This window comes from Cavia porcellus, unplaced genomic scaffold (genome assembly GCF_034190915.1).
Source record: "Cavia porcellus strain 051 isolate PalLab524CR breed Dunkin Hartley unplaced genomic scaffold, mCavPor4.1 scaffold_26, whole genome shotgun sequence".
In the NCBI taxonomy this organism is placed as follows: domain Eukaryota; kingdom Metazoa; phylum Chordata; class Mammalia; order Rodentia; family Caviidae; genus Cavia; species Cavia porcellus.
The window spans coordinates 52,312,050-52,339,511 of record NW_026947509.1 but is presented as its reverse complement, the minus strand read 5'-3'; the positions used below and the strand labels follow the sequence as shown (position 1 = coordinate 52,339,511).

The following is a 27,462-nucleotide window of genomic DNA, read 5'->3' as shown; positions in this document are numbered from 1 at the left end:
TGAAAGTAGCTAACACACTGCTACAAAACCCCCCACCAAAACCATGGTTTACAACAGGGTTATCTGTCTATGTGGGTCAGGAATTCATGAGAATCTTCACTGGGTATTTTTGGCTCAGGCATCTGGACAAGTGTAAGCTAGATGTGGTGGGAGGGCTGAAGTAGGGGCCACTCACAAGGCAGTGGTTTGCCTCCTAACTCGTAACAGGGCCTGAGCTTACCTCAGAGCAGTGAGAAATCCGAGAAACTGAGGCTTAGATTACAATGTCACACAAGCCACCCTGGGAAGTCACCTACTGTTATAGCTTATGTTTACATGTCTCCCTAAAGCCTCATGCAGCCACAGTGGGAAGGCCTTGAAGGCACTAAGTCTAGCATTTGTTTTTGTTGTGGTTCTGGGGATCGAACTCAAGACCTTGCACTTAAGCCACAGAGCTAAATCACCAGCCCTGCGCCTAGCATTTGTGATTGGCTTTTTGTCTAGTTTGGACTAGCAGAGAGTGCTGCACCTGCCCAGGGTGGAGCTGGCATGCAATATAAGGAAGGGGAGGAGGAGCTCTTCTCCCCTTCACCCTTTTCACTCGTGTCGCTTGTGGTCATGACAGGCTGCCCCTCAGCCACACCACCCTGCCTTGGTGCCAGCTCAGTGTGGACTGAAACCTCCAAAAACTGTGAGCTACATACCTTTCCTTCCTTAATTTTGGGCATCAAGTATTTCTCAGCAAGGAAAGAAAAGTAACTTAAGACAGACGTTTTTTCTGCAGTTTTTTATTGATCACACGTACCAGCTTTGTTTCAACAGCAGACGACACTTTTCAAAGGCTGAAAAATTAGTCAATATATAAATGACTTACAAAATGAACTTTAAACAACCAGAAAAGCTTTTACTTAGAGACACTTGAAGACGCAGGAAAGAAGACAGGACTCATCTGCTGAGGTGAACAGTGGCAAAAGGCTGGCCCTGACTACAGGTAAAATCCAGATGTGCTGTCAAGCCCACATGTGTGGGCGCACAGTCACAGCACCAGGTTCACTGAAAGGGCTCAGGGTGGAACACTGTCCATACAGATCACTTTCTTCTGATTCTATGGAGGGATTTTTAGTGGGAGGAAAAGAATGCAGGGCCTCATGATGCTAAGCTCATGTTCTGTCACCAAACTACACCCTAAACCCTGATTATGTTTATTTATGCGGTTCCACAGAGGTGATCTCCACTGCTAAAGTTACAGGCAACATTTTACAAACAGAGAAGAAAGCAGGCATTAGCATTATCCTCAGGGGTCAGCATGACTCACTAATCCACCAGGGTTTCAGCTCCCAAGAGGTTTTCTGCTGTTGTTAGAAAGCAGACAACTGAGCTTCTCAGAAGTTCTGACAAGAAAGCCTGCCTGAGAGGAAAGCTACAAGGAAGTGTGGAGCCTGCAGGACACATCCTTGCAGTTTCTGGGTGTCACATGCGGAGTGTGGTGGGGGCAGCGGACCTCCACGAGGGAGGGAGAGGTGCAGACCTTGGCCTGTCTCAGGGGCAGGCAGGCTGAAAGCACATATCTTCTCAAGTAAAACGCAGCTACCTAAATCCATGGGTCTGATTATTAATGTCATATTTTACTTTCTAAAAAGATGCTTTCAAAAGTTCACATGCTTGTTCATCCACCAATAAGCCAGCATGGGAAGTTTCCGTGTGGTAATTTTAGTGGTGGAAGAGCCGAAGATCCGTATGAGCCAAGACCAGACCTGACTCATCACACGCCTCGATCACAACCTGGTCGGCGGCAGAACCAGAAGGAGCCGCAATGTAGGCCACACCGCTCTGTGGGAAAGATCAGTATTGATTTTCAAAACACAACTAGAGGTAAAAACCTGCAAACCTCAAAATCCCCCTCCAAAGAAGCATACACCAAAAATGATTCATCCAGTCAGAGGCAAAACAGGCACCTTTCCCTTGAGGGCCTGAGCTCTGAGTGTGTAACTTTTTTTTAAAAAAAATTCTACCTAATAAATCTGTTTCTCTTTTTAAAAAAGGCAAGGTACAGTAACAAGATTTGAGTTATCCCCACATTTCACAGAGAAGCCAAATAATTCTATTACTGATTTATAATCACATTATGTCACAGCTCTGATCTATAACTCTTCACTGCTTACAAATCACAAGGCAAGTTTCTGAAATCATTTGACACAATGCTCAGGCCCTCGCAAAGGCACGCGTCCTCCTGCTTACCCTCTTAGCTCTGTCCACATTGTCCCTGAAGGGAAAGAAGGCATCGGAGCTGAGGGCAACGTCGCTCAGTCTGTCCACCCAGTCCTTCTTCTCTGCCTCGGTGAGTAACGCAGGGGCATCCTCGAACAGTGCTTTCCACTTCACCAGATCATCACCCTGTGGGGGCAGTGAGGGGACACGCACGGTTAATCCCATACCAGATAAAAATCCCAAGCCAGAAGACACATGGCATTTTTTTTCTAGGACTTCTGAATTGTAAATAATGAAACATCTAAGGCTCCTAATTTTACAAGATCTTTGATTTTTAAAAAATAGTCTCAGGAAGAAAATTCTAAATTTCAAATAAAAACTATCATTTGACTATGTAAATCAGTTTATTTCAAGTATTTGTTCTTGAATCTCTAAGTTAAATCTATTACCTCAACAGCAAATCGCATTCAAAATATGACTTTTCAAAGTTACCCTTCATCCCCAATCTGGCAAACAGATGACAGGTATGCAACAACTGTGGTAAGTCAGCTATGGAGAAATCCAAACAAGGCTCCAGTGTTTGCTAAGGTTTAAAAGTCTGAGTTCTCTTTAAAAGGTAGGATGAAACCTAATCTCCAATACGACAGTGTTAGAGGTGAGGCTTTCGGGGGTCATTACAAGGGTTCTGTCCTTATGAATGGATCAGTACCTACAAAAATGGCATCTGTCCTCTCCAGAGGATGTAGCGACAAGGTGTCATAGTGAAAGCAGACACTAAGCTTGCTGGCACCCTGACTTTGGGCTTTTCAGCCCCAGAATTATGAGCGGTGAACACCTATTGTTTAAATCACTCAGCCTGGGGCATTCCTTTACAGCAGCACAGACAGACACACACTCCTATTTTAAAATGCACTTCTGTTCGTTTTAACACGGTTTTATTCTTGTTCATACGGAAAGATTCTTCCCAGACTATCATCAGGCATTGGCTGGGTAGTATCCAAAACAAAAATCCACGTAGTAAAGTACAAATAAAAAGACATGTAAAGTACTTTCAGGTTAGAGGCACATTGCGGCCTCCCTCCTCATCCAGAGGGAGGCTCCTGGGGCAACACAGTGCGCCTCTGCTGAAGACCACCGACCATTCTTTGACTACCACACCTCTTATTTTCCATCCAGTATTTTCTCAGGCTCTATGTCTAGAAACGGGGCCAAATCGTTTCCCCTAGTAGCCTGCCTGAGGTCTGCAATTTTAATGTTCCCACATGCCTTCTTCAAAACAGAAGATGTATAAAAACATGAAAGGTAAGAAAAATATATTGGGCTATTAGTGTCTCTTGTAGAAAATACCAGGTCATTTGTACCTGATGTTGGACACACACCTCTCATCAGCAAACCTCTGTCTGACAAGGGACACCTCGAAATGAGTGAAAAACTCTTCGTCATGGAAAGCTTTTAGGCCACAGGGGACACTCAGTTATATAAAACTACGCCAATGGTAAGTAACTTAAAAAAGAGCAGGTCTGTGTGGGATGGAAATAATGAGGTTAAATAAGACAGAACAAAACTGAACTGCTGTTCAGTTTTGGTTAATAATTTTAGACAATACAGAATTTCAAGAACAATATCCCTTTTTCTCTGTGGATACGTGCAACTTGTTACACATAAAAGGGTGATTATCACCCCAGTTTGGCCAGAACTCAACGACAAGCCTTTTACCTCACCGATGGTGTCAGTCACATATTGATCAATGGCATTGGAGATTTCTGCTCTCTTCACTCCCGGTTTAAACTTCATTGAAAGCACCTGTGGGTGATGTCTAAGCCACCAACAGTTGGCCTTATCCCCTGCAAGGCGTGTGCAGTGTATCCGAGACTGCTGTCCAGCTCCAATGCCAATAACCTGAGGGACACAGACACACAATGAGCACCTCCTCCGACACTGCACTCTTCACCACGGACATCAGCGGTGAAGCTTCATGCCAAGGACACCAGTAGCTGCCACCTCCTGCAACTCTGTTACTAGAAGCTGACAATCTTAGCCGTTGGCAGTGACTGAACTCCTGAAAGGGTCTTCCAGGTATCATGCTAATGAATATCCATCTGCCCCAATTTGTGGGCCAAATAATTTAACAAATTCTAAGAGATAAGCTAAAGGCACTGTGAGAAGGGCCCCTTGTCCTGAACCTTGTGCAAAGTCAATTTTAATGACAGGAGAACATTAGTGATTAACCAGCTCAATGTTGCATCCAATAGCTTTATACATGAGATAAGTTAATATAGTAAGAAACAGTAAGTATAGATCGTCTTCAACTCAAGAGTGGGTTTATATGCTGACAAACCCACAGTAAGCTAAAAACATCTTAAGTCCAAAATGAACTAAATAACTTAACCTAGCAAACATCATAGCTCTCAGCACAGCCCACCTTCTGCCTGCTGTACTCAGTCTACACAATGAGCCCGAACCACCTTAACGCAAAGCCCATTTATTTATTTATTTTTTTTTGTCTTTTTCATTTTTATCGGTACCAGGGATCGAACTCATGACCGCCTGCTTGCAAGGCAGGTGCTGATGCCGCTGAGCTAAATCCCCGGCCCCTGCAAAGCCCATTTTGTAATTAAGTGCTGAACACCTCATCCAGTTTATAGTGTGCTGAAAGTAAGAAAAAGAATGGCAACATGGTGTACTTCACACTATCCTAAGCCCAAGGCACGGTTTATGTTCACATTTTAAGGTGGGGACAATCTGCATCTCGGTTGTGGCACTGATCACACAAGTGTGTAACTTGTGAAAACTACTATTGCGCCGTTACCATTATACCTCAGTAATTCTGATTTTTAAAGATCAGGCTCACTCTTCGTCTAGCAGTTTTTCTGCTCAAAATTTTTAGACAGATAGTGTAAGAGACTGGGGCTGTTACCAGGAGACAAAGCACTTGCCTAGCACACAAGGCCCTGGGCTCCATCCCCAGAACTGGGGGGAGACAGTGCAAGATGTGCATGTGGAAACAGCTTGCAAGCTGCAGCAGCATAGCTGCCGGTGGAAGCGCCCTCCTCCCTTCCTCTTCACTGGAAACTCTACCACTGGAGCCACAGCCATGAAGCCTATCTTGTGAGAGCTCTAGCATCCCGCTAATTCCCAACGTGCCAACACATTCCAGGCAAGAGGCTTTAGTACTTGGTTCCAAAGCTATTCTTAATCATCATTATCTGAGCAGTTACCAAGGTGCAGAGTAAATCCTGACACAGCCAGACGAGGAAAACTTGGAAGTTTTCCTTGTCAAGCTGTCTAGTTCCTGAGGTGGATGGATTTTGGAATATCATTTTGTAAAGTAACAGTCCCCCCGGGGTGGGTATGACAGCTTGGTTACCTGCCCGTTCTTGGCGTAGCACACGGAGTTAGACTGAGTGTACTTGACAGCGACGGTGGCGACAACGAGGTCTCTGAGGGCAGCTTCCGACAACTGAAACAGGCACAGCAAGCAGGGCGCTCAGTGGCACAGGGCTCTGGGAACGTCATTAACGCTAAGCTCCTCACATGCCGTGAGGTATTCATGCGGTTCAAATGGGAGAGAAAAACTAACTGTTCATGCTGCTACACTCAACCAGGCTTCCCTCAAAGGATCAAATCCGTAACACCTCTGCATGGTGGACCTCCTTACAATCAGTGCCCAACACCAAGGAACTTCAAACTACACTATGTTGTAGCAACTCGGGATTAAGTCTGCGTATATCACACGAAAGATGACTTGTGTATTCATTTCAACACACACAAATAATATTTTCCTGACCAGAGTGCCTTTCAGTATCTGGAGATATTATAAAACTTGTGTTCACAAACAATGTTATGGTCAATTTTCAGACATTATTCACCACTGTATATATACATACAGCCAAAGCTGTTTATAGAAAATCAAATTAGGGTTATTTTCCACTTTGTTTAGAATGCCCTACGTAAAAACTATTCAAAATTTAAGGCGGGTATGGTGGCTCACACCTGTAATACCAGCATTTAGGAGGCTGAGAGAGGAGGATCGTTGTAAATTCGAAACCAGCCTGGGTTACAAAGTGAGCCCAAGGTCAGCCCAAACTGCATAGCAAGACTCTGACTCAAAAAGACAAAACAGGGGCTGGGGATTTAGCTCAGCGGCATAAGGACCTGCCTTTCAAGTGGGCAGTCGTGGGTTCGGTCACTGGAATCGATAAACACACACACACACACACACACACACACACACACACACACACACACACACACAAAGACAAAGCAAAACAACAGAAACACCCACCCTCCCATCCCAAAACCTATTCAAAACTTCACGTATTGTGAACTGTCAGCAGAACCATCAACAAGGTCACTCATTATCTTTAAAGAAATTCAACTTGGTATGCTGGGTAAATATTAACTGGTAAACTAGTAAATCAGGTTAACTGGTAAATTAGGTAACCGGAAAACTGGTTAAATCTGATATCATCAAAATCAAGTTTCCATTTTGTGAAAGACCCTTTGTTAAGAGAAGACACACTACAGACTGTAAAGAAATATCTGAAAGTTACCTAATGAATAAAGAACAAGGACCTATAACACACATTACCCACATAAAAAACTTAGTGACAAAAAGTTTAATTAGAAATATGGCCATGGCCAAGTGAAGGTTCACCAAAAATGACATGTGGGTGGTAACTGAACAATGTTCAACATCATGAGTTTTTAGGTATGCAAATTATGCTACAATTAGTAGGACATAACTATACACTTGCCAGAATGTCTGAAAAAAATAAAAACAAAACAAAAACGAACTTGAAGCCTGCGGAAATGGAACCACTTATCAACTGTTGGTGAGAATATAAAATGGGATGCCCACTCTGGAAAACACTTTCGCAGTTTTAACACTAAGCATACAACTACCACGCCACAAAGCAATTAATACTCACGGACATTCACCACAGAAGTAAAAACTTACAGCCACATAAAAAGCAGTGCATTAGTGCAATTTTCGTAACAAATAAAAACTGAGAAAGGGACAGCAGGTAAGTGACAGCCCAAGGTCGAGGCACGCTGCAAGCAGCACAGCGAGAGCTGGGGTCCTGTTCCGCGCCTTCCCTGCGTCTTCTCCACAGCTGCAGTCCTGTACTGCAGTCCTGTAAGATGTCAGCAGGAAGAGACAGGACAAAGGGCACGTGGAGCCCTGACAACTGCCTGTGAAGCTAGTTTTTACTTAATTTTAAAATGGCAAGTTTAAGTTAAAGAAACCATTTTTTAAGAACTTACTATTGTAAGGTGTTAGCAATGTAATACATACTCTTTCTTATGTATCTAATATTTAAGTCACCACCTATAAATGTGGTTCCTTGGGTTCCAGAAGGATTGGTAACTAATGCCTAGATGTCTACTTTCAGACAGAGCCCAAGGATTCTGAGTAAGGATCAGGAATATGAGAAATGTGAGTGGGATGGGAACGAGAGAATCCAATAGATTGAAAAGCACTATTCAAAGAAAGTAGGAGCAGAGGAAATAATGGAAATGTTTTCTGTATTAATATGACTCGTTCCACCTGTTTAGCTCTCGAGACTGAAGTAGCGCTGGGATAGGAAGGTGAACAATTATCTGCTGTAAAATGAAAACAGACTAAAGGAGGATACACCTATCATTGTCATGTTTCCAAATTTTTACTAAGAATATGCAGAAAGCAAGGAGAGAAAAATTTAGATAAAAGATTACAATTTTACCCTCTCAATACTGCAAAAAATACTCAGATTCACAGAGCCTATCAGAGATTGCTAAATTATGAAATCAGTCCAATACCTACAAACCTACAAGAAAAATGTTAAAAAGGAATAAATTCTCAAGGATAGAAAGACTCCTGCATCAATGACTACATGAAATAGAGCAATAGCCAATAAAGGAACAACCACCACAAAAAAAACATTAATCAAATGCTTAACAGACAAAACTAGCCAAAACCAAAACCAAAAACTAGCCAATAAAGACGTCAGAGCTTGTTTCCGCCATGCTAGGTACAGCCTCTGGAGGGAGACCAGGAACAAGAGCAGTTTCCTCTTGGTCTTGGCTCTGCTGCAGTGAGCGGTGTGAGGGACAAGGGGGCAGCTGGACCGAGCGCTCCCAGACTAACTGACAGCCGGAGAGAACCGAGACGAGGGGAGTGGATGGAATAAGCCTGCCCCAGGCTCTTTCCAAGCAGCACGCAATATATTTTTTTTTTGTCTTTTTCCTTTTATCGGTACCGGGGATCGAACTCTCGACTGCCTGCTTGCAAGGCAGGTGCTTATGCCGCTGAGCTAAATCCCCAGCCCCAGCAGCACACAATAAAACCAGAGGGAAATAAGCAAGTCCAGCCTCTGCTTAGGAAGAGGGACTAAGGAACAAAACGGAGTTCCTAGTGCACCAGAAAAGAGGATGCCAGTAGGCACCAGGGCTCTGGCAGATCAGGGACTGTACGCAAACGCTGAACCAGCTCCATTTCTGACAGCAGAAGGGAGATGCTCTACCTCAGCTGCCACAGGTATGTAAGTCAAACTCTGAAGGAAGCACCAGGCCCATACCACCAACACAGCACCACGGTGTTCAGGTCCAAGGTCTGCATTCACTCAAACATTCTGGGCATACTGACAGTCGTAGACAAAAAGGGGCTGATATCTTCAAAGTACTAAAGGAAAGCACAGTCAGCTCTAAACACAGAAAAATACCCTGAAAAACTGATGGCCTGATATTCTGGTGCTGGAGCTGTAGCTCAGTGGTAGAGTAAATGCTTAACACGCATCAGGCCCACTATTCAATTCCTGACATTAAAAAAAAAAAGATATTTTGGACAACAAATACCAGCTCATGCATTCCCCTACTGGGTAACCTTTGAAAATTTCTTAACTATAACCTATGTCACAATTTTATGATCTTTACAGTAGAGATGAATCGCTTCCACAGTGTGTCCAGAGATTAAATAAAATAATACATTGGAAATTCACCATTATCCTTTGAGTATGTCCTTCTTAAGATGACCAAGAGCCTAAATAAAAAGACCTGTAGGCAGGCAGGTCCAAACTGCAGCCTGCAGACCACCTGCCCTCTTTTTATGTTATAATTAAAATAATAAAAAAATAAAGTTGCATTACTTAGTACATTAACAATATTGCATTAGTTTATATATGACCCAGCACAGCCCAGGCAAGCCAAAAGGCCAGATACGACTCCACACAGAAACGTCCATCACGGCACAGCTCACACAGGCTGAAGGTCCCCCGTGGTATACCCACACATGGGTCCTCATGCGACTTTTCAAACAAAAATGTGATTCTACATTTACTGACATGGAAACACACATGCAGTCTCACATACGCAAAAAAGAACATTACAGAAAACATGATCCTGTTTACGCACAACTGAGGATGCCTACCTAGGGATGTACACACACACACACACGCAAGCTTCCAATGTGGGCACTTACTCATTTTGTACGCTCTCAGGCTTAACTGACAATGCAAAGATGAGTTAGCTGTTTGCACAAAGACTTTAATAAACACGTACGTTTATAAATATTGAAAACACACTACTCAAGTTACTCACATTCAGTTCTGGTATTTTCAAACTTACATTTTTGTTCTTGGTAACCACATTGCTAAATAACGACTTGTTGATGACACCATTATTTCTCTTCTGGCTTAAATGAAGGCCAAAAAGAGTTCGAACTTCATTTTCATCTGGTTTGTAAGACTGGTCCATCTAGGACACAAATTTAAAAAGACGCATTAAATGTATACTCTTTCTTATCTTCAGGTACAAAGATTTTAGTCTAAGTAAAGTTCTACCCATGATTGTAAAACCAATGTGACCATCATTTAGTAGTGTAATACAATGGCTAGGCAACACCATTTTGCTGGAACATGCATTAACAGGTATCACCAAAAAAACAAAATCTAAGAAACAGATATTAACTTATAACCTAAAACACAATATATTAAAACCAATGGTTCTATGAGCCTATTTCTGGTAACATTAAAGTTATCTACAGTCCTTTTGGAAGGTCAGCAGATAAAACAGATTTGTTAATGAACAGGTTATGGCATGAATATCACATTCTATTTTTTATATTCTCAGATTTGAGAATCTGAGAATATTTATTTCTTCAGAGGTCCTGCAACCAGTCCATCTCTTGACTTTACCTAATTAGTATGGTTTGTACTCCAATTTCCTTTCTCTGTTTAAGACAGATCTCTGCACAGTACAGGCTGCCTTTAACTAGCAGCGACCCTCTGTCCTCCTGTCAGCCTCCTGAGTGCTGGGATTGCAGGTGTGCACCACGGTGCCTAATTTCTGAGCACCCTGACAGATATAACACTGTGCTTTACACTTAAGAAATTTTCTCTGCTACACATCACTTATAGTAGAAAAATATCAAAATGAACTGGGTGTGGCACTGCGTGCCTGTAATCCCAGAATGTGAAACCCACTGAAGGAGAGAAATCCCAAGTTTAAGGCCAGCCTGGGCTACACAGTGACTTCAAGGCCAGCCTACGAAGTGCGATTACACTGTGGGCCACTGTTTTTTTTTTTTTTTTTTGGTCTTTTCATTTTTATCGGTACCAGGGATCGAACTCACAACCGCCTGCTTGCAAGGCAGGTGCTTATGCCGCTGAGCAAAATCCCCAGCCCCAAGGGCCACTGTTTTTAAAACAAATGCAGAGTGACAGAAGGGAAGAATGGATTTTTCCTTCAAATAATAACATTTAATACTTTTTGAACAGGACATCATACAAAATTTTTTAAAATTAAAAAATAGAAAACTGATGAGGCCATCCTTGTCTTAAAAAATCAAGACTATAAAAAAATTGCAGGATTAAAGACACTGCAGTAAAGTGGGATAAATCAGAAGGGAAAATTAAACACGTGAAAAAGGAGACCAAAGGACAAATTTTTACAGCAAACATAAACTGCTCTAACCTGAAGAACACAGTAGTTTCCGTTCTTCTTTTTGGCAAGTATTTTTAAGGCTTCTTCTTCATATCCTGGGGCAATAATACCATCAGACACCTATAAGTATATCAAAGTAAATTTCCATTAAAAAAAAAAAAATCAGAGAATGCTCTGAAGATCCAGTCACAATTATCTGTCCTAAATAATTCTGCAAGCTTCTGGTTCTATCTCCAACAGATAACGTTAACACTAAACTTTAAAAAATTCTTCATCAGAACAGACTTAGTCTTTAGGGCTCCTTTTGACTGTTTTGTTTAACTAACAATGCATGAGTGATCCACTCTAACTTACGTACCTCGGGAAGAAAAACCAGACCTTACTCCTCTCTTTGGGGAGGTGGTGTTTTTCACTACAAACAGCACATTTTTCACATTAAATGAGCTGGGCACAACATGGTCTTCAGCAGCAGAATAAGAGGCTCACCGATAACATCTTGTAACAGTACCAGTGCCCAGCCTTGCTCTGACCGGGAGCACTGTGGTTGGAGTAACAGTGTCACAGGTGAAACCCGCCCCTTGCCCTCCTATTTCCTCCCTCTCTGCTGTCTTGAGCTACCACCTTTTCTTTTCCATCTCCTTATTACCAGTGACCACTCTGAACTTTCTGGAATATCTGTCTGGTATTCAACTGATACGGATTAATTTATCACAGCAGTTTACATTTTTTCCCCTAATTATAGAGTTCCTTTCAGATCTTTAAAGGTTTATAGTTAACATTCTTTATTTCATCATCACCCAAAGTGGTCCCTGTCTTTAGCATTAAAATACATGCACTAGAAAACTTAAAAGAATTAAATACACAAAGAAAACCTTTATCAAAACAGTCTATTACTCACTTTAAACATTAACTCACTAAGTCTTAAAAAAAATAGTAATTCAAGGCTTTGTGCTTTCTGTAAAATATGAACACAGTAAATTTAACTTATAGCTCATACCAATATAAATATCACAAGTTACAGTTTCAATGAACATTATAAACAAAACACTGCTCAGTTGCACACGGATCACATTATATGAAAGTCTACTAACTTCTCTGGAGATAATCTTTGCAGTTGGGACGTCACAAACATCAGATAATGCAATAAAATCACCAAATGAAGACATTCTATCAGCCCCTGTAAACACAAATTAGGATTTTCATTAAACAGTATGCTTGCATGAAAAAGATGCTGTAATCATTAAGAAAGTATTCATTAATTTTACATTCTAGAATAGCATTTGGCAAACTTTTCCTAAGGGCCAAATAGTAAATATTTCTGAAGCTTTGTAGTCATATGGTCTCTTCTGCAACTACTCAGATCTATAATTGTAGTTCAAAATCAGCCATAGAAAATACATAAATAAAAGCACACGGCCTTAAATCAATCAAACTATACTTTTTTAAAAAATCAAACTATACTTATAAAACTAAAAATCTAACCAGATTCAGCCCAAGGCACTTAAGTTTGCTGATCCCTACTAGAGATAATAAATTATGTCAATAACTTCATGAACAATCATGAACATCATTAATACCCATGTTATTAGATGCAAGAATTACACATTTCTGAAAGATAAAACATAAGCCTAAGTTAGTACAGTTAGAATAACCATACTTTTGTCATATAAATAAAAATATATTTAATAGCTTAATCTGAAATTACATGTACCAATTTCAATGTTTCTATTTACGCTATTAAAATACTACTCGTGTATACTTTTATAAAGAAATCTCTGAGGCAGTCATACACTCATTCTCAAGTATTAATGAAACAAAGATGGTCTGAAATCTTAAAACAAAGGATATTACTATTTGGCTCTATTTGGTACAAAACGTTGCTCTTTTTTTTGGGGGGGGGGTTATCATCTTTTATTGAAAGGCAACATCTACACGCCCTAGCTACCTCACTCCTCCACTCTCCACTGTCAGAGTGCGTCGGTACTTTGGTCTCCATGCCCCTGTGCAAAATGGCACTAAAACAAGCACTTCCTGTCCGTCCCTCTCTCTACCCGCCGTTTCTGCACTGGATGAAGCAGAGGCTCATCTGATTGCTAAGTGCCTCTCCACTGGGTGAAGAGACTGCTATTAAAATTCTTGGCCACAAATGACGCCGCCTCCTGACCATTTCTTCCCCCCAAGAAGTGGTCTGTCCTGAAGTGGAATACACTTTTCCCCTTCAGCTGTTGTTTCCATTTAGCAACTTCTGTAAGGACTACTCTCTAGTCATTCTCTTCTTTTGCTACCTCAGGCTGACGAGATCAAATGCGAGTAAGAAACAGTAGTACAAAATAGGAAAGTGGAGGAATTTCAGTATAATGCTGATCTTGGACTTGGATCTTACGCATCTCCTTGAACTGGACATAAACTGTTTATAACACATAGGAGAAAATGTATACGTAATGAAAATTTTTCTTTAAGCCCCACAACCAAACCAACTATTTAATATTTATATTCTCATGGGGTCCTCAAAATGATTAACACATTCAAATTAGATTTATGATCTTGCCCCTTGGAAGAAGGCACTTTTCTTTGGAGAGTTTATCTTCTCTGTGAAGAGTGGGTACATATAAAGGCTTCCCCAGAAGGGCTCTGCTCTCTGTGCTTAATTAGCTGTATGTCACAGTCGAAAACACTGCTTCTTCTTTTCATCAGTCTGACCTCTTGCTCTTGCATATGCTGTCGATACAGGTGTAAGGGAACTGTACATGTCATAGACCATGCAGACTCTGGCCTCATCTTCACTGAGGGGGATTCCAACAGCAGCACCTAGCAGAGAGAACCATGACATAGTTGATAAGCCTCAAACCCTAACTTGTTACTTGTTAATTCCTGTATCAAAACTTCAGCCTGACAGTGCCCAGCCTGGCAGAAGCCAGGCCACTTCATCACTGACTCACTCTGTTCTGCCTGGCATCTCACATTTATTTCTCCCTGCTGACAAGGCTTTAACATTCAATAAACATGCAGAACCATTATGTGACGGGCCATCAACAGACCGAGAGGCATAACTGTGGAATTAAAGGACTTCAATGCAAAAGCAAAAAGGTGTCTCACATAATGGCTATAGAAAGATATAAAGTATCATGAGAACAATTTGCTTACCAAGGTAGATTTTTCAAATGTATAAAAAAACTTATTTTGGTATATAACATTAAGCCACTTCACTTTTATTTCTAAACCTTCATATTTACACTGTGAAAAAAAATTCATGGCTGATGTTACATAATTATCACAAGTACTGTATTGACACTATTACGAACAGACTTGCCAGTGAAGCTTTATAATTGAAATTTAAACGAAAGCTATCTGGGGCAGTTCCAGGGCATGTACCTGCTGGGCTGACGTGTTTGAAAGAGGCTGCAGCTGGAAGGTCTAAAGCTTCTCTGAGTTCCTGCACCAGCTGCCAGGCGTTCAAAGCGTCACACAGGTTGATGAACCCAGGGGCTCCGTTGAGAACTACATACAAAACCACACACAAGCTTTACCGCAAGGAGTCAAGAAGCTCAGAATTATGTTGATTTCCAGAATAAACACATGTAGTAAGTCTACACAAATGTCTAAAATACAGTTAAGAAGCAGAAAGATCTATACAAACATGTAAGAACGTGTAAGCACTCAACGATAAAGGAAAATAAAGCAGCCAAGCCTGAACCCATCCGTATGAAATGCACACATGCACACACACATTTGCAGGCACACGCCTGCATGTTAGAGAGATACTCTAGAAATAAGTCAATAACGGGTTCAAGAATGGGAGGAACTATGACAAGCTCAGCAATTAGTCAGGAATCCACATAAATTCAGGGTAAAATTAAACAACTGTAGCAAGGGCAGAGACAGGATAAATGTTAAGACATAAAGCATATTGATTACATTTCATTGTAATCTAAAGCAAGAGCTATGGGTGGGAAGGAAGAGGAGGAAAAATATGTTGTTTTCTTCCTTAATCGCAGAACAAAAGACCCTGCCTAAAGCAGAACTCCAGTGACAAGAGAGCTCAACTTTGGGGTTTCTGGTACTTATTTCTCTATTATTGGCAGCTGATACTCAGGAGCTGATATTGTTTGTGAATAAAAAGGAAAAACTGAATTTCCTTCATGTGTTATCTTGGATTGTAGAGACTTTTTAAAAGTAAAACCTTGCCAGTGTTTCCCGAAAGCCTACCACATTAGACTCTGAGTACTTGGCACACATCAGTAAATAAAATAATCCCATGTACTCTCCCAGAAGATAAAACCGTCTTAAGGAAATTACAGGGGAGGCAACCAAGAAATAAAATGGCAAGAAACAGAAAATGACCAAAGGAAATGAATACTTACACCCGTACAAAGACTTACACGGGAGTGGTTTTGATCTTGTCTTTCAAGTTTTGACTTCCTTCAATAGGTCAATAAACTGGTACACTCACATACAATGAAATACTACTTGGAGACAGGAAATGAGCAGGGCACACTGGCAGAGCATATGTTAAGGCCCCAGGTTCAATTCCAACCCCACCCTCCAAGGAAAAAAAAAAAAAAAGGGAAATGGGCAATAACATTGGAATTTGGGTATTTTTATTTTCAAAATGCACCTAACGCAGGGCACTAACAGAACCTGCAGGCCCACTGAACGTGAAGGGTTAAGGAGAAGAGTATTTCACAGCTTCAAGCCTCCAACCCTGCTCTCATGCACACCTCCCCAGGCAGCTGCCAGGGAGGAAGAAAGCTGCTGCTTGTCACCACGGCAGGTGCAGAAAGACCTTGCGTCCTGCACTTGCTTTGCATGCGACTGGAGTGGCCCTTGCCCTGGCCCAGGGCCAGCCCTCCTGAGAGCTGGGCCTCTGAGGCCTCCACAGCGGTAGCTTTCTCCTCTGCCTTTCCCCACTGTCCCTCTGACCACGGAGGGACGGGCTCTAACAGAGCACCTCGAGAGCAAAACGGGGGTGAGGGATAAGCTAAGTGGCACAGTGCCTGTCTACCAAGCCCAAGGTCACGCGTTCAATTCCTGGTGCCAGAAAAGAAAAAACGGGGCAAACACTGAAAAAGCCTCTCTTAATTCTACAAACTCACCGACTCTTCATTTCTCGGTTCAATGGATTATCCATCACTGCTACTTCCTCACCTTAAAACTCTGCTTTAGCCTACTTCAACTGGTCTTCTAGAATTACAATTTTGAGGAGACTACGTTTTGGTTTTGGTAATACTGGGGATTAAGCCCAGCGAAAACTGAGCTGCACTTCCAGTCTTGTTTTGCTTTAGTGAAAACTGCTTGTTTAGTCACTCCCAAGGTAGACTCTTTATTCTCAATGGCATCCCAACTTGCTGGGATTCTCCAGATTGGCCTGTCTTGCCTGCTAAGTGAAGAAGCACCTAAAGCCTCGCCTTGGTCCTCTGCTAGACCATCTCACGTTGGCCGGCATCTTCAGAAAACCTAGACAGCAAAGATACTATTCCAAGCCGTGCCTGCAACCAGCTCTCTTCACAACCCCAAATCACCTCAACATCTGCGCTTGGAGGGCTCCAAGAGCCACCATGTAACCTACTTTACCTTCTAAATGTAGATCCCATCAGATACAGGACAAAGACATACATGCATCCAGATTCAGCCCACCGTGCCACAAGACGCTCACTTTACCTGTGATGGGAAGCCTGGGCTGCCGCGTGTACAGCTGGGCAGGCGTCTGATGGGGGTTCATGCCGTACCTCAAGGGCATCTGAGAGACTCCTTTGCTGTACTGTTTCCTGAAGTAGTCTGAAATGGCCTCATCGTACTGCGCTGTGTGAGTGAACGCCTAAGGAAAGGTGCAGCTGTGAGAGACACTAGCAGCAGGGACAAGATGGTTTTAGGTACACAGCAAACTACATGCGCTGGCCCTGTGTATGCGCACACACAAAAGCCACCCAGTAACGCTGCACTGCACAACAAATTTTCTCTTCGCCATTCTCTTTTAATCTCTTCACATACTATTCAGTCTCTCCATTTCCAGCTAAAGAGCAGCTCAAGCAGAGCTTCAGGTGAGAATCCCAGCGAGAATTCCGTACTGCTGGGCTTGGCCAACCCTGCACAGAAGCGTGTCCCACCTTCAAAGCTAACTGGCGCCTGGTCTCCAAGGAGGTGTCCTTACTGTCGGAGCTCTGCATCTCTGTGGACACCGCGGCGTAGTCCTCTGGTTCGCACACCACTGTCACCCGGGCGTGGTTTTTGGCTGCAGCCCTCAGTAAGGTCACTCCACCTTTGAAGGACAAAGATATTATCCTATTATCAATGACTGCCTTTCAAACAGTCATAGTGCACACATACATCTCACTTTAACTGCTGCTGGGAAAAGGGAAAAACCACCCAGATGATTCTTAAAAAAAGTAACAGCTTTGGCTGGGACTACGTAGAGCTTAGTGCCAAAGTGCTTGCTTAGCATCCGAGAGGTTCTGGGTTCAACCCTGGGAAAGGGGGCTTATAAAAGAACGATTATAATTGTTCTGGAATATGATCTAGGACAAGTAACTACTTTTGTTTCCTCAATAATGAAAATCAAAAGGAAGCCTCATTAAAATTTTAAATAATTCCCTCTCTGTTGGTCTTAACACTGGTTTTTGTATCTTACCAATATCAATTTGCTCCACAGCCTTCTCCACAGTCACATCCGGAGAGGCCACCGTCTTCACAAAGGGATACAGATTGCACGCAACGACTCTGAAACAGAGAGCAACTCAGCCATCATTAAAAATTCAACTCACGTGAATAGCTTGGAATAGCATTTTTTGCTATTTAGCAAAAAGAGTCAGTACTATAAATAAGACCAAAATTATAAAGATCTAAAATATAAACTGTGAAATCAAGATACACAAGCTTACATACTGCATGGTGTCTTTCATGTAGGAGAAATACAAATAGACGACAGACTCAGGAAACAGAGGCAGATGTTTCACATGCGGGAAGGGGACCAGAGACGAAAGGCACAGTGAGGGAACCAGGGAAGGGGACACGGAAAGGTGCTAATGCGACCGCTATGTACTGCAATGTACTGACACAAATGAAATCAAATAAATTCTAACAAGCTGTGTGAAGAGACCCGTTGTCCACAGCCACAGAGCAGAGGTAATTTGCCCAGCAGGTGCTCTGGTATGGACACCCGGCAGTCTTTCCTAACCACGTGATGCTGCCACTCGGGCAACCTCTGCCATCCACCTCCAGCAATCCATCAACATGCAAAACATTTGTAATGGAAATGAGAAAAGGTGCCGGACAACATCTTCATTTCAGGCTGCACTACTGCCTACGACATTTTAAATTAGATTCTTTTTCAACAAATTGTATACAATGACGAAAACCAATGGAGCATTCTAACGGTAAAATACTTGTTTATTTGGTCTTCAGAGGTCACAAGAGAGGTCATGAAAGGGACAGTAACACAACAGTCAAAAGAATGTTTTAAAATACAGAACAGAGGTAAAATTAACTAGTGAAGAAAATTCTAATCCCAGGGATATAAAGTAAGGTGCTTTATGGCAGGCTCCCAGACACTGAGCCTAACTGATGATCACTAACTAGAAAACAGAAAACAGACTGCACGGTTTATCCTTCTGGCCAGATCGAGACAAATGGGTCACAAAAAAATCCAGAGAATACCATTTCTCATTCACACTGACATGAAAAAGCACTAGCAAATGGAAACTACAAAAATATGAAAAGAATTACACATCAGAGCCAAGTAGGGTTTTAATGCCTTGAACGCATGGTTCATTTAATAGCTAACAGCCTGTAATCCTGGTGCTTAGGAGACTGAGGTGGGGGACTGCTGAGGCTACATAGAAGTTCAAGACCAACCTGAACTACACAGTGCCATCCTGTCTCAAAAATCTAATAAATAGCATAAAATATCAGAATAAAGGATAAGGAGCACCTGATCATCTCAATAGACGAACAAAAAAGTATTGACAAAACTCAATATTCATTTATGATAAAGAATAACAACAAATTAAGACTAGTAAGGAACTTCTTCAATATAATGAAATATGAAAAAAAAAATAACTACAGCTAACACCATACTGAATACTTTCTCCAAGATCAGGAATAAGAATGTCCACTCTTACCACTGACACCTGACATTGTGTTGGAAGCTTCAGCCGGGGAAATTCACAAGCTATGCAAAAGGATTCAGAAGAAAGAAGCAAATCTCTACCTACCGATGACATGAAGTTATAGGCAGAAAATCCTAAAGAACTCACAAGAAAACCTATTAGCACTAATAAATGAGTTCAACAAAGTAAGGGATATAAGATCGATATACAAAAATCAATTGTACTAGTACACATTCGCAAGGAACAATCAGAAAATAAAATAAAACTGAGAAAACAATTCCACTACAACAGCACAAAAAGAATAAAATCTTAATAAGTTCTATAAAAATACAGACAATACTACAAGTAAAACAATGTTTAAAGAAATTAAAGGAAACCAATACATGGAAAGACCACATTCATGGGTTAGAGGACTTAATGTTATTAAAATACCAATATTCTCCAAATTGATCTATAGATTCAAAAGGTCTCTAGGAAAATTTCAACTGCCTCTTCTACAAAGTGAGCACACTGATTCTACAAGTCACATAGAAATGCAAGGTCCCTGAATGGCAAAACAACCTTTAATAAGAAAAACAAAATTGAGATAACTCAGTAGTTCTTGATTTCAAAATTTCTACTGAGCTACAGTGGTGACAAAGTGCTGGCCAGCACAATGAGACACACAGACCAAGGATGCCAACATCATTCCAGGAGAAAACAGCCTTTTCAACAAATGATGTTACCACAACTGGACAGCCACATTTACAAAAATAAAGCTAGATCTCCACTCACACCTACAGAGAAAAATTAACTTTAAGTTGGGCATGCTGGTGCACACCTGTAACACCAGCACTTTGGAAGCTGGGGCTGGAGGGTCACTGCAAGTTTGAGACTAGCCTGGGTTACAAAGTGAGTTCAAAGCCAGCCTAAATTGCAGAGCAAGACCCTGTCTCAAAAAGACAGAACAAAAACAAAAAGCAAATGAATCGAAGACCTAAATTTAAGAGCTAAAACTAAAAATCCCTTGAAAGAAAGCAGGCAAAGATCTTTATTACCCATGATTAGGCAATAACTTTGCAGCTGTGATGTCAAAAGTACAACAAAAGAAACTGAACATTGTAACTTTAAAACTTCTTTGATGATCAAAGAACACCACCAAAAAAGGGAAAATACAATATACATAGTGTAAGAGAACTTTGAAAACATGCTATGGAAAAAAAAAAAGTCAAAAACAAGACCCACTCTAGGAGGCAGAGGCAGAAGGATTACAAATTTAAACCCAGCCTGGGCAACTTAGTGCCTAGCAAATAGTTTTTTCGAAATTAAAAATAAAAGACTCAGATATATGTAGCCAAGGCCTTGGGTACTGGTTCAATCTCCAATATGGGGCAGGGGTGGTTCTATTTCAGTATAAGCAAATCCATAGACAGAATGCAGCTCAGTGGTACCAAAGATGAAAGGTACTGGAGGAAATGGAGACCAAAGAATGCAGTTTCTCTAAATACAGAACCACCACATGACCCACTTTTAGTCCATTCTTTGGTTTGTGCCTGATGGAATTAAAGTCCATACACTATAGGGATACCAGGCACTTGAATGTACTGCAGCACAAATTATAACAGTCAAGATACAGAAAAAACCTCAGTGACCATCAACAGAGTAATGGATAAAGAAAATAGGTCACATATATCAAATGGAATATTATTAAGCCACAATGAAGAATAAAATCATTTACAAGAAACAGATGGAATTGGAGACCATCACATCAAGTGAAATCAGACAAAAAAAATATGCTCTCCTTAATTCGTGGAATCTAAAAAACAAAAAAGATAACAAAAATAGAAGAAAGTATTAAACCAGAACATAGGGGAAAAGGAGTGTAAAGGAGGTTACATGGAGGACAAATATGTTATACACAAGGATGAAAGAATGCCACAAATGGAACTCGGTATTTTTTAAAAAAGTTTTTTTTTTTATCAGTTGGAACTTGGTATTAATAAAAACGTACTATTTAAAAGAGTAGTCTCTTGGGGGAGGGGAGTACTGAATATGTGGCAATAGTTGTACATGTGTGAATATATAAAGACAACTGGATTATACAGTGTAAACCAGTGAATTACATGGCACATAAATTATACCTCAATAAATCTATTATACATACAGTGACACTTAGCTTGTTGAATGGCTACAAGCTGGAACATTCTCACCTTAGCACATTAAAGAATAAAACTAAAAGAACATGCCAAACCTGGGGATCCTCTCCCTCCCTCTCTGTTTTTATTCACTATAAACCTTTCCTGAATCCCTTGTATGTAGCACTGGACAAATATGTGTTATGGTTTATTTAAACGTCCCCCCAAAGCCTCATAGTCATGGAGGTGGCTGAATATAGCGTCTGTGATTGGTTCGCTGCCTAGCGCTGGGGTTGGCCGTGTGAGTGCCGCACCAACCCAGGGCTGGAGCCTGCATACAATATTGAGGGAGGGAAGGGACTGCGCTTTTCCCTTTCACCTTGCGACTCTTGTCCCTTGCAGCCCAATGAATGGCTGCCCCTTAACCACACCATCCCACTTTGGAACCAGCTGAACAGGAAACTGCCAAAAACCGTAAGCTAAATAAACCTTTCCTTCCCTAACTTTGGGCATCAGGTATTTTGTCTCAATGAAAGAAGAGTAACCAAGACAGTAAATATTCTGGTTTCAGCACCAGAATACGAAGTTGATACCTTAGTCTATGAGCTGCTCTCTCTCATCTCCTAGGCAACATACAGTGGCTGTGTTAGTGCCTTAAAACGTTTGTCATTGTGCTTCTATTCTGTTTGCACTATATTTGCATAAAATATCATAACCATGGCTCCAAAGAAAGTGGTATCAGCCAGCAGTAAAGCTAACAAGGAAACCGTGAGAATCGTGACAAAGAAACAAATCCCTTAAAAAGAAAAAAAAAAAAAAAAAAAAAAAAAGAAAGAAAGAAAGAAAAAAAGGAATCACTGCAAAATGTGTTAAAATCTTAGAAAAATGAGTTTGTAAGTGCAATTAATTTCTGGGTCTTAGAACCAGTTATTTAGTTTTCCATTATTTCTTAAGGGAAAAATATTCAGTTCTCAAACTTTTCGTTATTTGAACACAAATCCAGAATTGAGAGTCTGATAACCAAGGTATCACTGTACTTAAAAGTAACGATCAATATCGTTATGCTAATAATTAAGGCAGTTGTACATAACAAAATTTAGAGTGTAACTTCCTAAATAAACAAAGATTAGAGGTGGACTCTATTTTGGCGACAGTGCTTCCCCAGCACGTATGAGGCTCAAAGAGTTCAACGTCCAGCCATTGCAAAAGAGAAAAAAATAAATAAAATCAGACAACAAATCAGAGAAAGGACATATTAGTTGAAGTTATATACTTTAGAAATGCACATGTATCAGAACCAGAATACTTATGTATGTCAAATGCCACACAAAGGATTCAGGAAAGGTTTACAGTGAGGACCACCAGGTCTGACATATTCTTTGGTTTTGTTCCTTAATGTGCTAAAAATTTAATTTCAAATTTTTACCTTATAAGATTGAAATCAAGTCTGGCCATGTCAGCATTGTCTTCTGGGATATTACGAGCTAGGATTCCTAATATAACAAAGTGAAACCAAGTATTAATTAAAAAATATAATTTTTGTCCTATCAATCTAGTAAAGTCTTCTAACATTTATAGCTAAAGAGTACAGAGCTGAAAAATTATCAAACAAAAACTTAGATCCGTGGATATATTTAACATTCTTTTGCAACAGTACATAATCTTCCTTTTAAAAATTTTTTTGAGCAACACAAAAATACAGTTTTTGGATAAATTTTTACAAAACTGAATTAGAACTTTCACAAAAGTGTTAGGAATCCATCATGGTCTGCATTCCCGTATATGAATGATTTGTCTGGTGATTCTCCACCATTCAGCCTTTATCTGTTAAATTTTAGAGTAACTGGCAAATTTGTGATAATGTAAATTTCTCCTCATTTTATGTGCAATTTGCTATGTTAGAACAATGTGCACACTGAAAAATTTCTTTATAAATCTGGTTATATTGTGATGCTTTATTCTAACAGTAAACTGTTCTAAAAATCTAAACATCATACTAGAAAATCCAAATACTTGCAGTAACCGCAATAGCAACATCACAATCTAAACTAGTTAATAGGTAAGACTAACAGTAAGCAGAGGAATAGTCTGGATCCATCATGTAATAAAGCAAGTCATACTTTAAACAGGTTCTAACATATTATAAACTGTGACAGCAAATGTGACAAAACCAATGTAAATTTAGAAATAAATTTTCTTTTTTGTTGTCTTTTTGAGACAGGATCTCACTATGCAGTTCAGGCTGGCCTTGGGCTCACTTTTAGCTCAGGCTGGCCTCAAACTCGCAACGATCCTCCTGCCTCAGCCTTCTGAGTGCTGGGATTACAAGCATGCACCACCATGCCAGGCGAAATAAACTTTTTTGAGCTGATGACTTCTCTTCCTTTTTTATAAAGTTGACTAAAATATTCCTAAAAACCACCGACTGCTTTAAATGGAAGGTATCAACAACTTACCAGCGTGGACTGCGGGATGTAACGTTTTCACACGACCCCCTAACATTTCAGGAAATCCCGTTAGCTCAGAGACATCTCTGCAAATGAACAGAATATTACCACTGTTTCCAGACTGTCCTTTTAAATCATTCAAAGTATCTTCACCCAAGCCCTACTGTTTTCATCCAAGACTTTTTTACAGAAACTAAACAAAAAAATTCTAGCTTAAAGTTTTTCACTGCATTTGATTTCTTATATAAGTAAAATTTTATTGACTTTTTAACAGTAATAGCCTTCTTTCCTTTCCTCCCTCAAGAGTCTCCCTATGCAGTCTGGGTTGCCACACACCCTTGACTCTCCTACTTCAGTCTCCTGAGTGCTGGCATTAGCATCATGTTTATTGCATCTTCTAACTGATGTGTGACAGCGTGAACTGGTAAGTATTAAAGCATTAGTTTTAAACTGTCAAGGAATTCAGAAATTGAAACATACACCATACTGAATAAGTAAAGCCAAATGAGAAGTTATTTGGCAGTACATACCAAAAAACATTAGAAATATCTTGATATCAGAAACTGGCCAAAGTAGAACTCAGAATTTTATGATTAAAAAGCATAAAATGGCAAATCAAATTAGTGAGAAAAGAAGACTGCTTAGTAAAATGGTATTTGTATTAAGACGTGGTTAATTCCACGTAAAAATAAGTTCCTGATGAGGCAAAGATTTAAGCATTTCCAAAAACTATTAAGTACCAAAATCAGGTATGTGAGGAACACTAAACAAAAGATTCATAGCATTAACCAGAAATAAGAAAAAATGGAGTGAGCATCACAAAATTGGGATAAGGACCAAGTGAAAAACAACAGTTAAATATCAATCCTTTTCATCAGACTGGCATCAGGAAAATTACACTCAGGAATATCCTCTGACAGAATCTGTTATGGAACAATACTCATATTACATTAGCAAAGAAAAACAAAAAAAGCAGGACACAATTCTACTCATTTTCTAAGTGGGCTCTGAAGTAATGTGCATGCCTATAAAAACACCAGAAATACATTAATTAATACGCTAGTTTTCCACATTTTCCAATTTTTTACCATTACCACAATAGCTTTTACTGGAAAAAATTAAACTTTTTTGTTGTTGTCAATTTTGAGACAGGGTCTCATCATACATTTCAGCTCACTTTGTAGCCCAGGCCTTGAGCTCTCTTTGCAGCCCAGGCTGGTGTCAAATTCGCAGCGTTACTCTCCCACCTTGGCTTGCTGAGTGGTGGAATTACAGCTGCGCACCACTACGCCCAGCTAAAATCAAACGTTTTAAAACAGCGAATATGGCTAAGAGGACACAGAATTTCCTGGGTTAACTCACCTACAAAGTAGGGCTACTTGCAGATGAGTTACATTTAGCTATCCTCACACACAGTTCTAATGCTCATCCATCAAACTGGTGACACATGGGGTCCAATGCAAGTTTCCTTTCAGAGGCACTCAAGAATGAAAATCTAGTTCCTTCAAAGAGAACTACTTAAAACCTCAGATGGCACAGGTTTGTTTGTTTGTTTATTTTTGGTACTGGGAATTGAACTCAGGATCCTGCACTTTGCCAGGCAGTGCTTATGGCAGATTTATTCTTAATTAAATGATAGGGGTAATTTAAAAGCTTGTTATTCCTTTGTACTTAAAAATTTGCATATAACAGCTAATCTTCAGGATTACTTCCCTGTATGATCACTGGTATATACTTACGGGTTAAACCTGTCAGTTTACCACATGACAATGCAATGGTTAACTTCATGGGATATGCAGGTGACTTAGGCAAGTGACTTCACTTCTTTTTTTCATTTTTGTGGTGCTGGGGATCAAACCTACAGCTTTGTACAGGACAGGCAAGTAGTCAAAACACTGACCACAACAGCCCCTACTAACTTCTTTGTGCTTAGTCCCCTACAAAAGGGGACAATACTATCTATTATAAAAATTGCGAGGACTTATGATTAATATATACAAAACACTCTTCCAACTTTATACTTCAGTGACCTTTACTGTTCTAAGATCTAAACAAATCAGTCATAGTAAACACCTTCCCCATTTAAGGAAAGAAACAACATTCCCAATTTTTAAGAAATATTCCAAATAATGGAGATAAGTGAGGAGTGGGCAGAGGCTGGGTTTTTAAACTGGACGATACATAATTTAAGGGCTTGTTCTGGTTTTAAAGATGTCTGTTCCATAACACAAATTGTGATGGGAAAAAAGAGTAAGAGGCCACAGATGAGGAATTTGCTTCATTTGAGCAAAGTTCCAACTACAACAGTAGACTCCACCTGAGCCTCCGGGAAAGAACCTGGTTCTGCGCTGGATTTTCATCCTGTTCCCACTGGAAGAGCTGGACCAGCTTTCTCGGGACTCCCACAGGGTTTCCAGAAGAACCATGTCTCATTTCCCTGACAAGATGCGAAAGGAACTTGGAAAATAAAAAGCGCCACCTGAACTAAGGCATTCTCGTCGTCTGAACAAGTCAAATCTAGGGAAGCCAGGTACTGCTCCCAGAGAGCAGAAGCCTAGGGAGAAAAGGCGGATAATCGCCTTTCTGTGGATCTGGACGGCAAGAACTAGGCAGTGAACACTCTCATCTCTCTTCTAAGATATATCTCAGGTGGATCTGCCCCTTCTCTGACGGCTCACCGCACTTTATCAGAGCCGTGCTGCAGCCTTTTCCATTGTGTGTCTCTCAGTAGTTACTCCCTCCTCCACACCCAGAAAGCCCTGAGGTCAGGAACGGTCTTGGGTACATCCCTTCCAAGCCCCCATTGGGTAATGAACAGACTTGTGCCCAGAGAATCAGTAACTGGAATCGTCGCGTGGTGATGGGGGTGCTAAGGGGATGGGCCAGTGTAAGTCTTCCCGGTGTAAACCGTTTTCTTGAACACGGAAAGCAAATGTGACTGGTAACTTCTGCGTTTGTTGTTTGGAACAGGCGGCCCACGTGACCTACCGTGCAGAGGAAGTGGCTGAAAACGCGGGTTCTAAACTGCGCACCGCACACGCTCACTGCTGCGAACTTCTACAGAAGCTGCTAAAACTCTTTGCGCCTCACTTGCCTGCTCCTCAAAGGCGGGAACGGGGTTGTCTGCCACCCTCACAGCGGCCAGGGAGGGGTGCACGGCAGAGGTGTCACTTGGATGCCACCGATTTCCGGTCTAACGTGACCCCTTTCCGTCTGGACTAACCCTAAAAGCTAAGCTTACCTGACGGTCAGGCCGGCATCTCGGAGCGCTTTCGCAGTTCCTCCGGAAGCAACCAGACCCAAACCCAGAGCTGTTAAGTTTCTGGCAAATTCCACGAGGCCAGTTTTGTCGGAGACACTAAAGAGGGCTGAAACACAAGACACGCGCGCTCGTCACTCCGGCCGGGGCCGCCGCGGGAGCGAGGGTGGTGCAGGCCCCGGCTTCGGAGCAGGCCGCCCGGCTCCGCGCCACAGGCCGGCCGGGCAGACCGGGGTCGCAGGGTGGGCGAGCGCGCGGCTCCGCGAGGGCCTCACCGAGCTGGCCGGGCGCCATGGCTGCGGGTGCGGGTGCGGGCGAGCGCGCGGCTGCGGGGACACCACGTGCGGAGCGGGACGGCAGGGCCGGGCCGAGCGGGCCAGGAAGCAGGTGGGCGGGGCGGCGTCTGCCGTCACGTGACCGAGTCCCCGCCC

General features: G+C 41.4%; 1 protein-coding gene across 1 annotated transcript; it reads right to left on the bottom strand.

Moving 5' to 3' along the window:
* Positions 1-862: 862 nt before the first annotated feature.
* Positions 863-27,462, bottom strand: Atic (5-aminoimidazole-4-carboxamide ribonucleotide formyltransferase/IMP cyclohydrolase). Its single transcript, XM_063237457.1, has 16 exons — positions 27,307-27,462; positions 27,014-27,140; positions 23,782-23,858; positions 22,752-22,818; positions 17,735-17,823; positions 17,214-17,365; positions 16,768-16,924; positions 14,482-14,607; positions 13,810-13,917; positions 12,201-12,286; positions 11,140-11,229; positions 9,793-9,921; positions 5,555-5,647; positions 3,904-4,086; positions 2,218-2,373; positions 863-1,809 (listed from the first exon to the last, which is right to left on the bottom strand). The coding sequence occupies exons 1-16, from the start codon at positions 27,323-27,325 to the stop codon at positions 1,690-1,692; spliced, it is 1,779 nt and encodes a 592-aa protein (XP_063093527.1). The 5' UTR covers positions 27,326-27,462; the 3' UTR covers positions 863-1,689.

What these genes read in the sequence shown, in the direction of transcription:
- Atic (XM_063237457.1), bottom strand. An exon ending in ACATCCCGCAGTCCACGCTG is followed by an intron (nt 22,819 to 23,781) that starts GTAAGTTGTTGA and finishes TTGTTATATTAG; the next exon opens with GAATCCTAGCTCGTAATATC. An exon ending in CAAACACGTCAGCCCAGCAG is followed by an intron (nt 13,918 to 14,481) that starts GTACATGCCCTG and finishes TCTCTCTGCTAG; the next exon opens with GTGCTGCTGTTGGAATCCCC.